Below are 12,047 nucleotides of genomic sequence, written 5' to 3' on the forward strand. Positions count from 1 at the left end.
TGCAACATCCCACAATTTCAAGAAACTGTCCAACATCTAGTAACAGAAAGTTCGTCTCTGGTAGATCAATGAACATTTATAAACATCTTAAGGAATTCAAGCTATTAACCAAACAAGATATGTGGATCTATATATTCAATACCATCAATGTTTCATTGAATATTGGGACAATTCAATATCTTTAGCTCTAAACCTGGTTGAAAACCAAGACTTCACTTAATCTTTTGGGCCAACTCCAAAACGAAACCTGGGAACCAATGTATCCGTTGTAATATGGAAGGCAATTGTAACTACTTATGTCGGCAAAACACAATGCTACTATTCCAAAACACACTGCAAAGTATGGTGTTCTGCTGTCTTTTATACCATCTAATCATGTTGTTCGAATCTCTGAAGCGGTGGTTTTATTACTCGTTCGCACGTCTGTTTTAAGATCATGGTGTACATGAATAATCTCCTATGCCTGCTTTTACCAATTTCTATAGCACATGTTTTGTCAAGTTTTATTATTTTAAATTGTAAAAAGTGTCCTACAAGTTGTCTAGTGGTGACTTATAGAATCACTACCTGCTCTTAATATCACTTGTTTTACTTCAGTGCTCTTCTATTTTTTACTCATTTTACTAATATATTTACTATAAATTGCTACTCTTAATTGCAAAACTATATTGAAAAGCTATATGAATGCTAATAAGAAAAAGCTCTATTAACATGATATTGAAAAAATATGTAAAGTTGCAACTAAAACAATTTCTAATAAGATAAAAAAAAAAGGAATTGCAAGATATTTGAGAGTGCACACAGAAGACCTGGCAGGATAGTACACCAGGCAACTTGCAAACCTACAAGGAGTGTCAAGCAGAAACAGTGTTTGTGTTAAAAGAAGGAACTTTTGTTGCAAGAGAGCTTAAAAGATTGAACAATGCACTAGTTTCAGACATTTGTGATACCTATGAAGAATCCAACAGAAGGGAATCACCCAGTGGAATTAAGGTCTTTTCCATCTTGTAGAAGATTTGTTGACAACATTCTACTTTTATTTAAAGCCATCTTTTTGCAAACACCATGTTACAGACATGTTGCTCGTCACTGTTATTTTGTTTTAGTGCGAGGGTCCGGATAGAATGTTTTGGACATATTTATAACATCGTGACAAAAACAGATCCTTAGTTTTGGTTTTCAGGTCGGGAAACTCCTCTTTAGAATAGGGTCAGAGGCATTTTCCGAACCGTTTTAATTTGAATAAAAGTCTATAGAGCCTTGAGAACCATGAGCTAGCACGTAGGGTGTCCTAAAACTACTTTCACATGATCTGCAAACTAACTGTTTGTCCACTGTATACAATTCATTATGCTTTAAATGCCTTCTACATGTCTCCAATGTAAATGTGAAAGCATGCCCGTCTTTCATTGTACGTCATTATACGTCAGCTCCCATCTACCTGCACTTCTATGCCAACAACTGCTCTTCAAGACCTATGAAAACGTGAAGTTAAGGTAGCTGCTCAAAAACTTGATGTAAATTGAAAAATGCTGTGCAAGACCTACCTTCAAAATTATGAACTATATAGTTGACTGGTGCACTGCCATCTGTTGGTGTGTACGTGAGCTCCACTTTTCCTGGCCCAGGGACAACAAAGTCTGTTGCCCTGTACTGTGTAGGAAAAAAAAAACGATCATTTATTCTGTCAGGCAGCTTAACAGCAAACAATACACACATGATGTCTTGCCACAACCCAAATCTCTGTCCAGGAAAATGGATGCAAAATTATTAGACCAGGACGTTGAAAACCTCAGCCAAGTCTGAAAATTGGGTTACTGAATGGTGAATAATCTAGGGTTAAAGACCATGTCTTCTTTCCAACTCCCACCCCAAGGGGATATATAGTAGCTGTTTTTTGTCTATGGATAATTGCTTTAACACCATTAAAAAGGCACACTGTTCACTTCTGCCACAAGCAATCAGCTTGCATTAGAAAATCGCCTGCACAACAAGGTCACAACTCCCTCCGCTTTGCCTAAAGTAATACGCATTAATATATATTAAATCGTTAACTGAGAGATTCCTTGTAATGTGTGGCAATTCTTAGTAAAGAATATTATTCCTTTACCATCGATTCCTGCACCATTGCCACACTGCCTAAAGTGAAAACTCTGGGTGCGGTACTGGATACAGAACTGACTATGAGATCACATGCCAAAGGTCTCGTATGCAGCTCTGCCTACTACCTGAAGCTCCTAGTCCAACTAGGGCCCTTTCTCAATCCTGCAAATTGTACCACTATTGCAAGGGCAGTCATTGGGGCTCGCCTAGACTATAGTGCAAGTCTCCTGCAGGGCATCGGTAAAGGGGAAATGCTGCGCCTAGAGGTAATTCAGAACAATGCAGTCCATGTGATGGAAGGCTTACGAAAGGCTGATCATGTCTCCAAGGCAAGGCAGGCCCTACACTGGCTCCCAGTGGAAAGCAGAGTTACCCATCACCTATCGCACCCTCTGTATTACTCACAAGTGCCTCTATGGCAAGAGCCCATGGTACTTGACCAACAGAATTTACTGGTTGCCCTTGCGTAGAGTACTTAGATCGAATAACTCCCCCATAAATTGGCCATAGTTACATAAGGATCTTTTCCACACTCTGAACCCAGCTGCTGGAATGCCCTCCCCCCTGACTTAAGAGCATGTACCAGCCTCTCTACCTTCAAACGTGAACTTAAAACCTTACTTTTCTACTAATCATTACTCCTCCAGAATGTGCTCGACCCAGATATATTCTCCCCGACTTCTTTCGCATTTGTGTATTTTTGTCTTGTCTAGCACTTATGCCCATGGGCCTCGTCTACACGCTCTATAAATAAAAGGGACACAGCCCAAAATTGAGGAGTTTCGTATTGTGTGAAATTCTGTTGGTAATTTCTATTTTCAACTCAATTGTAGTGCAGGAAAGGCAGCCAAGTGCTTAAAATAGGGGAAATGACAATACACAAAAGCTGGCAGAAATTCCATCATAAATGTTCAACAAAAATCATGTAAAATACAGTGAACCTTTGAGCACTGCACCTCACTTTACCAGATGATTTTACCAAAATAAAAAGATATCTAATCTAGAAAAGAATTGCCAAAACAAAGCTATTAATCAATGTACAGTTAATTGACAAACGGGCTCCAATCTGTAAACTTCATTCTATGGGTGTAATGGATTGGCCATTCCTATACTCTGACATTTTTAACAGACTAATTGGTTTCTCAGAAATAACCTCGGTAAAGGCATGCGTGTTCATGCATTAAAAATATCCAGCGATGGGGAATCCAAGATGGCCGCCGCACCATGAGGACGTGCGTGCGGTGTGCTCCGCCCGATTCCCCTATCATTAAGGCAGCTGTACACTCCCCCAGGTATCTTTGAGCTGCAAAGCGATGCTGGGATGATCCTAGGCAAGCCGGAGCGGCGAAGCATGTCCACCACAGCAGCAGCGATCACACACTAGTAACTCGAAGCAGGCTAGCCCCATCAGGGTGTGGCCCGCCGGATCTCGCGGCTGACTGGGGAGGTCATGCTCACGCAGACTTTTTACACCAGCAGGGCACACAAACAAACACTCTAGATCGGGGACAAAGGGCCTGAACGCTAGGCAACTTCAATCCGAGCGCGCTCACCCACAGAGATAGTGTGGGCCCAACAATAGCGCTTGCTCCTTCTCTTTCAGAGAACCATATCCCCATTTTTGAGATTCCTCAAGCAGATCGAGGAGGGAGTAACGCAACAAGAGCGTCACAACACAGTGATCTTTAATGCTGTGCACCTGAAATGAAACTGGCAGAACTACTGGTAAAGTTTCAGCATGAAAGGAAATCTTCAGATCGGGGTTTGAGGTGGATTTAGGCTGCACTACATTTTCCTACATATACCAGTGCAACAACCTTCCAATTTACAGACCCCTATTGAATAATCACTGGCTACAATGCTCAGCGTCCTCTACATCACATGCCGAGGGGGGGGGGGGGGTGGAAGAAGCTCACTCAGGTGGGGTCCACTAAAGTCCCCCCAGAATAAACTGAATCCACTGCATAAACTGGCCATAAGGCCAGGTGGCAACTCCAGCTGGAGATTACAGGGACATCTACCCTGGGTGAGGAGTCTAGCGGCCTCGATTTAGAGAAGCAAACAATCGGATATTGCACTTAAAGAGCTGGCCAGGGTAACGCGCAACTTAGAATTACAGTGTGAGGACCTTGAGAATCGATCTCGACACGAATATCCGAATAAGAAATTTGCCAGAGTCCATTTTGGATCCGGACTTAAAGGACACAGTAATCCATATTTTAGCCAACTTAATCCCGGGTGAGGAAACTGCCACCGTTTTATTGTACTGCCTACATAGAACTGGCCCAAAAGGAAATGACCCTGGGGCTCACCCACATGATGTTTGGCAGCTTGCACGTCATACCCACAAAAGGAGTTGATCCAAAAGAAATCACAGGAGCCGTCTACAATCACATACAATGGGAATGAGATCCAACTTTTTCAAGATCTCTCTCAGACAACCCTCCAAAAGCGACACGAGATGCAGCCGTTGGTTAGAATACTACAATTGGGAAGGAATCCAGTACAAGTGGACCTTCCTTTTTGGATTGTTTTTTTCTTTAGAAGGTAGAGAGCATACGATCACCTCACGAGAATCAGGAATGGCCCTATTACAAATCAAGGAGGAGGTGGAAGGCCCATCTGAAGCTGAGAATGGTCGCTTGGCTCACCAATCTAAACCATGGGAGTGGTCAACCCCAACTTTCCGTGGGTGGAAGGAGAGAGCAAAACACCAAGAGCACTGGAATTTGCAACTTAGAGGACCCCTCATTAAACCACCAGAATGAGGAAGCTTCAATCAAGATAGCTATCAGCAAACAAATCAAGCATTGAACTAAAGATTATAGTCGGAGGGAGAGACTGAGTACTACATCTCGGAACTCATCTGTTCAGGTAACAGATGGGGGTATTAGGATACCCTGCATCCCTGCATGTTGCCCTGGGGTAAAGGTGACTCATGGCTGTGGTTTTGTGCCCCGGGTTATGTTAGATACCATGGCTCACACCATGGGACATTGTTTGGGGACATAGTTGGGAAATGTCGGGGGCTGGGGAGGGGGTGGTTAGCGGAGAAGGGGCAGCTGGATAATGGAGGCCAGGGGTAGTAATGCGTGGTATTCGAGAGGAATTTCAAGTATTGTAGTGTTTGTACAATCTTTTGATTCAAAGTTATCAACAAGTTACGGGGATAATTCAAGTGTCTAACGTTGAATATTAGGGGCCTGAATGCACCGGCAAAACACATGAAGTTAACTCTTGGGCCGTTACCAACCGGACTTGTTGGCACTTCAAGAGACACATATATGCTTAGCAGATAGACAAACTTTGCCTGTAACGATATATGGTGGTACTACAAGTAAATGCTGTGGTAAAGGAGGCAGGGGTATTGATGGCAATTAGGTTGGTTCCCCATTTAAAAGTGCTCAGAACAAAACGCCCCAAAGAGTGTTGCTATGTTTATTTTTACATTTTTGGGCATAGGCTCAAAGAGAATAACAGTGGCTTCGATCTACGCTCCATTACTAGCCAGGAAGGTTTCTTAAAATCAACTGTCACATTATTGGAAGCTTTTAGTGAGGGGGGAAATAATTCTGTTGGGGGATTTTAACATGGCTTGGGACACCTTGCACGATCAGAGTGCCGTTACCCGTTCTATGCAATTGGTGCCTTCTAAATTGCTAAAACAAAAATGTGCAAATCCAACATTGGTAGACGTGTGGCCAACATTAATGGGGGCAAAGAAAGGATATACCTTTTATTCACATGTACAGCAGACTTTTTCCCCACATTGATTACGCCTGGCTCTCAAAACCTCTCCTTGGAACGGTCACTCAAATCACCTGTCGGGCAATCACACTTTCAGACCACACACCTCTGATTATAGATCAGAATTTAGCAGGGTAATGCAGAGGGTGTGGGCTTGGCGATTGCCATCCGAAGTTCTTCGGATTCAGAACTAAAATATAAAATTGAAAGCAAGATTGCTGAGTTCTTCGATTTTAATGGATGAAACCTCTGCAAATGTAACTTGGGACACTTTCAAAGCAACTCTTCGCAGAGCCTTCAGAGCAGAAGCTGCTTAAAGACGGAACCAAAAAATAGCTTTGGAGGTAGAATTGGAGCAAGAGCTACAACAAACAACGGGGAAAATAGAAAGAAAAGTAGGACCCCTCCATTCAAAAAGCATTTGGAACTGTGAAGGGGCAAGTTAAATTTGCTTCAAGCAAAAAAGTAAGACAAATCCCTATTATATCTTCAGCAGAGGGTACTGGCCACGAAGCTTGTACATCTATATAAAACGTTTAAACAGTGAGGCTGTATATCCACCACCATGGAGGAGGCAAAGATCGTTATGTTTCCAAAGCCCGGCAAGGGCACTAGTAGATGCAGATCCTACCGTCCTATAGCACATAGACGCTAAAATGGACTCCAAAATATTGGCCAACAGGATAGATTTACTCTCACAAACATACACCCAGACCAATCGGGCTTCATAAAATTTGTCAAACTCACGATAACATCAGGAGCACCTGCCATGTCTTAGCGAAGGTTGGGAGAAAATGACATTACAGTGGTCCTACTGTCCCTTGACGCCGAAAAGGCCTTTGAGTGGGTCAAATGGTCTTTTCTTTTTTTTGGCTATGGGCTTCGGCCCAAAGTTCATAGAGAAAATAAGAGTATAATGTAAATCCCTGTTAGCGAGCTTATTGATTAATGGACAACTTTCTCCCCCATCTTTCTCCAAAGAGGGACTAAACGGGGTTGTCCGATGTTACCCTTGTTACATGCCATATGTCTGGAGCTATTCCTTGCTAGATTCCTACAAACAAAAGATATCCTAGGAATACATTTTGGGGGAATAGTGCACAAAATGATGGCCTATGCCGACGCTATGTTGCTAGTTATATTCGATCCGGCAAGAACATTATCCACAGTAGAACGTGAGTTAAAGAGGTATGGCTAGGTAGCAGGTTTAGAAATTAATCACTCCAACTCAGAAATGTTAAATCCTTCTCTGTCCCCTAAAGAAGTACAGTCATTGCAAACACAACCACAATTCGGTTGAGCACAAAATCAAATTAAATTTCTGATCCTCATCATAACCCCTGAAATTGTCGGGTTGTATGCGGGTAACTATCCTCCCTTACTGAAAGACATTACGAACCAACTAGTTAAATGGGGTCGGTTAACGACCTCCTGACTAGGGCAAATCAATGCGGCAAAAATGGTTATCCTACCCAAAGCACTTTACTTCTTTCAGGCACTCCCAATTCGGATCCCGGACCCCTTTTTCAAAAAGCTCCATAGAACGATATCTGCAACAACAAAAAACCCCAAGGGTAGCTCGCAAGGTTCTAACTACTCCCATTAACAGGGAGGTCTGGGTCTTCTAAACTTTCAAAAATGTTATCAAGCAGCTCAACTCTGAATAGTGAAGGACTGCTGGGGTGCAGACATTGAGAAATGGTGGGTACAAATGGAACGCGCGCTAGGAGGACCACAGCTTGGTGAAATGTTATGGCTTCCTAAAAGAGATCGATCCCAATATCCATAAGAGCAGGGGTACGAGCCTGGTGGAAGAGGTTTGGGATACTGCAGTTAAGCAATATTGTTTTACGACATTCCCCTAACCATTTACGCCATTGTTTTCTAATCACAAATTTATACCAGGCCTCGATCCTCTGGCAGTCAGTAAATGGAAACAGACAGGCTACACGAAATTGCGAGACATGTTCCAGGGCATAGACCATAAGTCTTTTATAAAATGCAAATTAGAGTTGGGACTGAATGAATCATATCGCTTTCAGTATTTTCAGGTCCGGCACTGGATATTGGCCTTCCCCGAACAAGCAGGCGGCAACTAGGGAGTTAACCTCTTTTGAAAAATGTGCCATCACTAATCCAGGGAATAAGACTCCAATTTCAAATCTTTACGAAATTATAAAGGAGGTTTCCCCCAACATCCCCCACCCCCTCCACACTATAGATCACGTTGGCAACCAACGCTGGGAGAACAAATTCTGGAAACAGAATGCAAGGGGCTATGGAAAGATATTTCCAAATGTACTCGCTCTATCCAAATAAGGGAATTTTGGTACAAACTGCTAACTCAATGGCATTATACACCGGCCCATCTGCATAAAATGAGAGCATCTGTATTGGATCAATGCTGAAGACAATGTGGCATGCTTAGGGGATTGGGAGCATGTGTGGTGGAGTTGGCCAATTTTGGCGGGATGCTTGCCATTCAGTGACTTAATGAACATTTTAACCTGTACCATGCAAAGGGGGGCAAGGGCGAGGGGATATGTATGTTTATTTATAGAGCGCACCAAACCCAAAAGGTATCTGGGTGCATTCTTAGAAGAACAGTTAAGTTACAGTAAGGAGAGACATTACATTCTTAAATACAGATTAATTACAGATGCATGAGACCGAATACAGTAAGGTACAAAGAGTTATAGTATGAAGGGCATTAGAGGGCAGTGCTGTTCCCATAGTAGGCAGGGAGCTTATATGCGTTACCACTCCTGTACAAAGAGCCAAGTTTTCTGATTTTTTTCTAAATGTCCAATTGGACGGTTCTGCTCTTAATGTCAAAGGTGCAGAGGTTTGCTGCTTGTACTGGGAAGCTGTTACCTCCTGCTTTTTGTCATTTGAATCTGGGTATATTTAGTAGGTGAGCATGTGTGGACCTCACAGTCTGTTGGTAAGATGTTTCGTAATTTGTTGGTTAGATATTTTGGAGCTACGTTCGAAAGGAACTTGTGCATTCGTGATAATGTTTTAAAAACAATCCTATCCTGCACTGGGAGCCAGTGGGTGTTACGTCTTACGGCTGATATGTGGTTGGACTTCCGAGATGTTAAGAGCCACTCTTAAGGCATAGTTTTGTAGTATGGAACAAGTTATTTACCTGTAACTGTTCTCCAGCATGGGTCTGGCATGGATTCACATGCTCATGAATATTCCCTGTCGTCAGGCTGGGAATCCTCGGTAAAGAAAAATCAGTATCAGTTTCGTTTCTGATCTGTCTTTCGTAGTAGTAACCAATCACTGATCTCTGCGTCATACTGACCACAGCCAATGACTGCCATCTCCCTAAGCCCCGCCTCTGGCAGCCATCTTCAGATTTGGAAGCACGTGAAGTGGCAGTATGACCAAGTGAAGAGCCGCAGAGGGGTAGGCGGGAGGGTTCGCATGTGAATCCATGCCAGACCCATGCTGGAGAACAACCGTTACAGGTAAGTAACTTGTTCCTTCTCCAGAATGGGGTCTGGCATGGATTCACATGTTCATGAATAAAAGAATACACAGCAGTACACACATGCACAACCACGGGGGGTGGAAAAGGCTCAACATTAAGCATTACATCCAAAACTCAACATTAAGCAATTCTTACCTCCTCACCAGGCTCACCTTGGGCGAACAAGTTGCGCAGCACTGCTTGGCCGACCCTGGACTCCTCCCTGGAATCCCGATCGACGCAGTAGAATTTCGTGAAGGTGTGCGTCGACCTCCACGTAGCAGCCCTGCAGATGTCCAGCAAGGGCACACCAGATAGGAACGCCGTGGTAGCTGCAATCGCTCTGGTGGAATGGGCTCTCGGACGGCCAGGCAGCGGTCGGTTTGCCAACCGATAACAGTACATGATACAGTCGGAGAGCCATCTGGAAATGGAAGCCTTCGAGAGAGCCTTCCCCTGATTGACAGGTCCAAAGTTCACAAAAAGTTGTGACGTCTTCCGAAAACTCTTCGTGCGGTCCACGTAGAACTTCAGCGCTCTAGCCACATCCAGCGAGTGCAAAGTCCTTTCAGCCAGCGATGAAGGCGACAGGAAGAAAACAGGCAACACCAAGGGTCCATTGAGGTGGAAGTCCGACGGCACCTTGGGCATGAAGGAGGGGTGCGTCCTGAGCACTACTCTCGTGTCGTGAAAAGTCAAGTACGGGGGCTTGCAGGAAAGGGCCTGGATCTCTCCCACCCGTCGTGCGGAGGTGATGGCCACAAGAAACGCAGTTTTCCACGACAAGAACTTCAACGGAGCTGAGTTCAGAGGCTCGAACGGAGGTCTCATGAGCTTGGTCAGCACCACGTTGAGCTCCCACGCCGGGGCCGGGGCCTTCACCGGCGGGAACGATCTGAACAGTCCCTTCATGAAGTCTTTCACCAGACAATGAGACCACAAAGACGTCCGTCCCGTGGTTCTGGTGTATCGGGAGATCGCAGCAAGATGAATCTTGATGGAAGCGTGCGCCAGTCCAGCCTTGGCCAGTGTCAGCAGGTACGGCAGTACTTGAGGAGCCGTAATCCGTAGAGGGTTAATCTTCTGTGCGTGGCACCAGACAGAGAACCTCTTCCATTTGTGTCTGCAGCATTTAAGAGTTGAGGACGCCCTGGCCTTTGCAAGAACCTCTCTGCAGTCGGCCAGTATGTCGTAGCCTCCAAACTCGAACGCTGCAGGAGCCAGGCCTGCAAGTTCAGCGACTTCGGGTCGTGATGGAGGATGGCGCCTCCTTCCCTGGAGAGAAGATCTGCGTCCACCGGCAGCTTGATTGACGGGGACGCCGACAAGTCCAGAAGGTCCGGGAACCATATCTGCCTCGGCCACGCAGGTGCGACGAGGATCATCCTGCACCGTGACCTCTTGAGCTGGATCAGCAGCGGCAAGGGGGGGGGAACGCATATAGGAACAAGCCCTCCCAGGGGAACGAGAAAGCATCGCCCATGCTCCTCGGCTGGGGAAACCTGCTGGCGAACCTCCGGCACTTGGAGTTCATCGCCGTCGCGAACAGATCGATCTGGGGTGTGCCCCACCGTCGGAAGAGGCGGTCCACTAGATCCTGTCGTAGTTCCCACTCGTGGCACGAGCGCAGCTCTCTGCTGAGCGAGTCGGCAATGGTATTTTTTATTCCTGCCAGATGAAACGGCACCAGAAACATCCCTTGGGCGACGGCCCAATGCCACAGATCCTGCGCCTCCTTGGACAGGGCTGGGGATCTGGTACCGCCCTGCTTCCTGATGTAGAACATGGTGGTGGTGTTGTCGGTGAAGATCCTCACCACCTTGCACTTGAGGGACGGAAAAAAGGACCCGAGGGCCCAAAACACTGCACGGAGTTCCAGGACGTTGATATGGAGGGACTTCTCCGTCGGCAGCCAAAGGCCCCTCGCGTGCAGATTTTCGGTGTGCGCTCCCCCACCCTTCCAGGGAGGCATCCGTGGTCACTGTCTTCTGGTGGCCCGGGGTCTGGAAGTTCATGCCCGCCTTCAGATGCGCGTGGGTGCCCCACCACCGGATCGCTCGTCGGAAGCTCTCGTCGAGTGTGATCCTGTCCTCGAAGCTGCCCGTCGCCTGGATCCAGCGAGCGTCCAGGAACTCCTGTAACAGGTGCATCCGAAGCCTGCACAGGCGGATGAGATAAATGCAAGAAGACATCATTCCGAGGAGGGACTTGATGGACTTCACCCTGGCCGCGTCCGCAACCAGCATCCGCTGCACCTTGCCCAAGATGGCCCTCATCCTTTCCTCCGATGGAGAGGCCAGAAGCGCCACTGTGTCGAGCTTCGCTCCCAGAAACAGTGCATCTTGCGCAGGCGCCAGGTGGGACTTGGCGTAGTTTATGGAGAATCCCAGGTCCGCGAGTAGTTGGACGGTCCTTGCCGTGTGCTCCGCGGCAAGCTCCTTTGTCTTTGCTCGGATGAGCCAGTCGTCCAGGTAGGGGTAGACGTGGATCCCCTCCAGGCGCAGCCGCGCCGCCACCGGTGCGAGGCACTTGGTGAACACCCTGGGTGCCGACCTCAATCCGAAGGGAAGGGCTCTGAATTGGTAGTGACGCCCTTGGACCACGAATCTGAGAAACTTTCGGTGTCCCTTTAGGATGGGGATATGGAAGTAGGCATCCTCCAAATCCAACGACGACAGGAAATCGCCCTCCTCCAGTTGACTCAGGACGTGCTGGA

General features: G+C 46.2%; 1 protein-coding gene across 1 annotated transcript in view; it reads right to left on the bottom strand.

Moving 5' to 3' along the window:
* Positions 1-12,047, bottom strand: part of IDH1 (isocitrate dehydrogenase (NADP(+)) 1) — a 358,127-nt gene that overhangs the window by 164,534 nt on the left and 181,546 nt on the right. Inside the window, exon 4 of the mRNA XM_069615604.1 lies at positions 1,548-1,653. Within this exon, the coding sequence (XP_069471705.1) occupies positions 1,548-1,653 (106 nt within the window). The remainder of the gene's footprint in view (positions 1-1,547; positions 1,654-12,047) is intronic.

The sequence above is a fragment of the Ambystoma mexicanum genome, chromosome 9 (genome assembly GCF_040938575.1).
Source record: "Ambystoma mexicanum isolate Mex_15411 chromosome 9, UKY_AmexF1_1, whole genome shotgun sequence".
NCBI classification, from domain to species: domain Eukaryota; kingdom Metazoa; phylum Chordata; class Amphibia; order Caudata; family Ambystomatidae; genus Ambystoma; species Ambystoma mexicanum.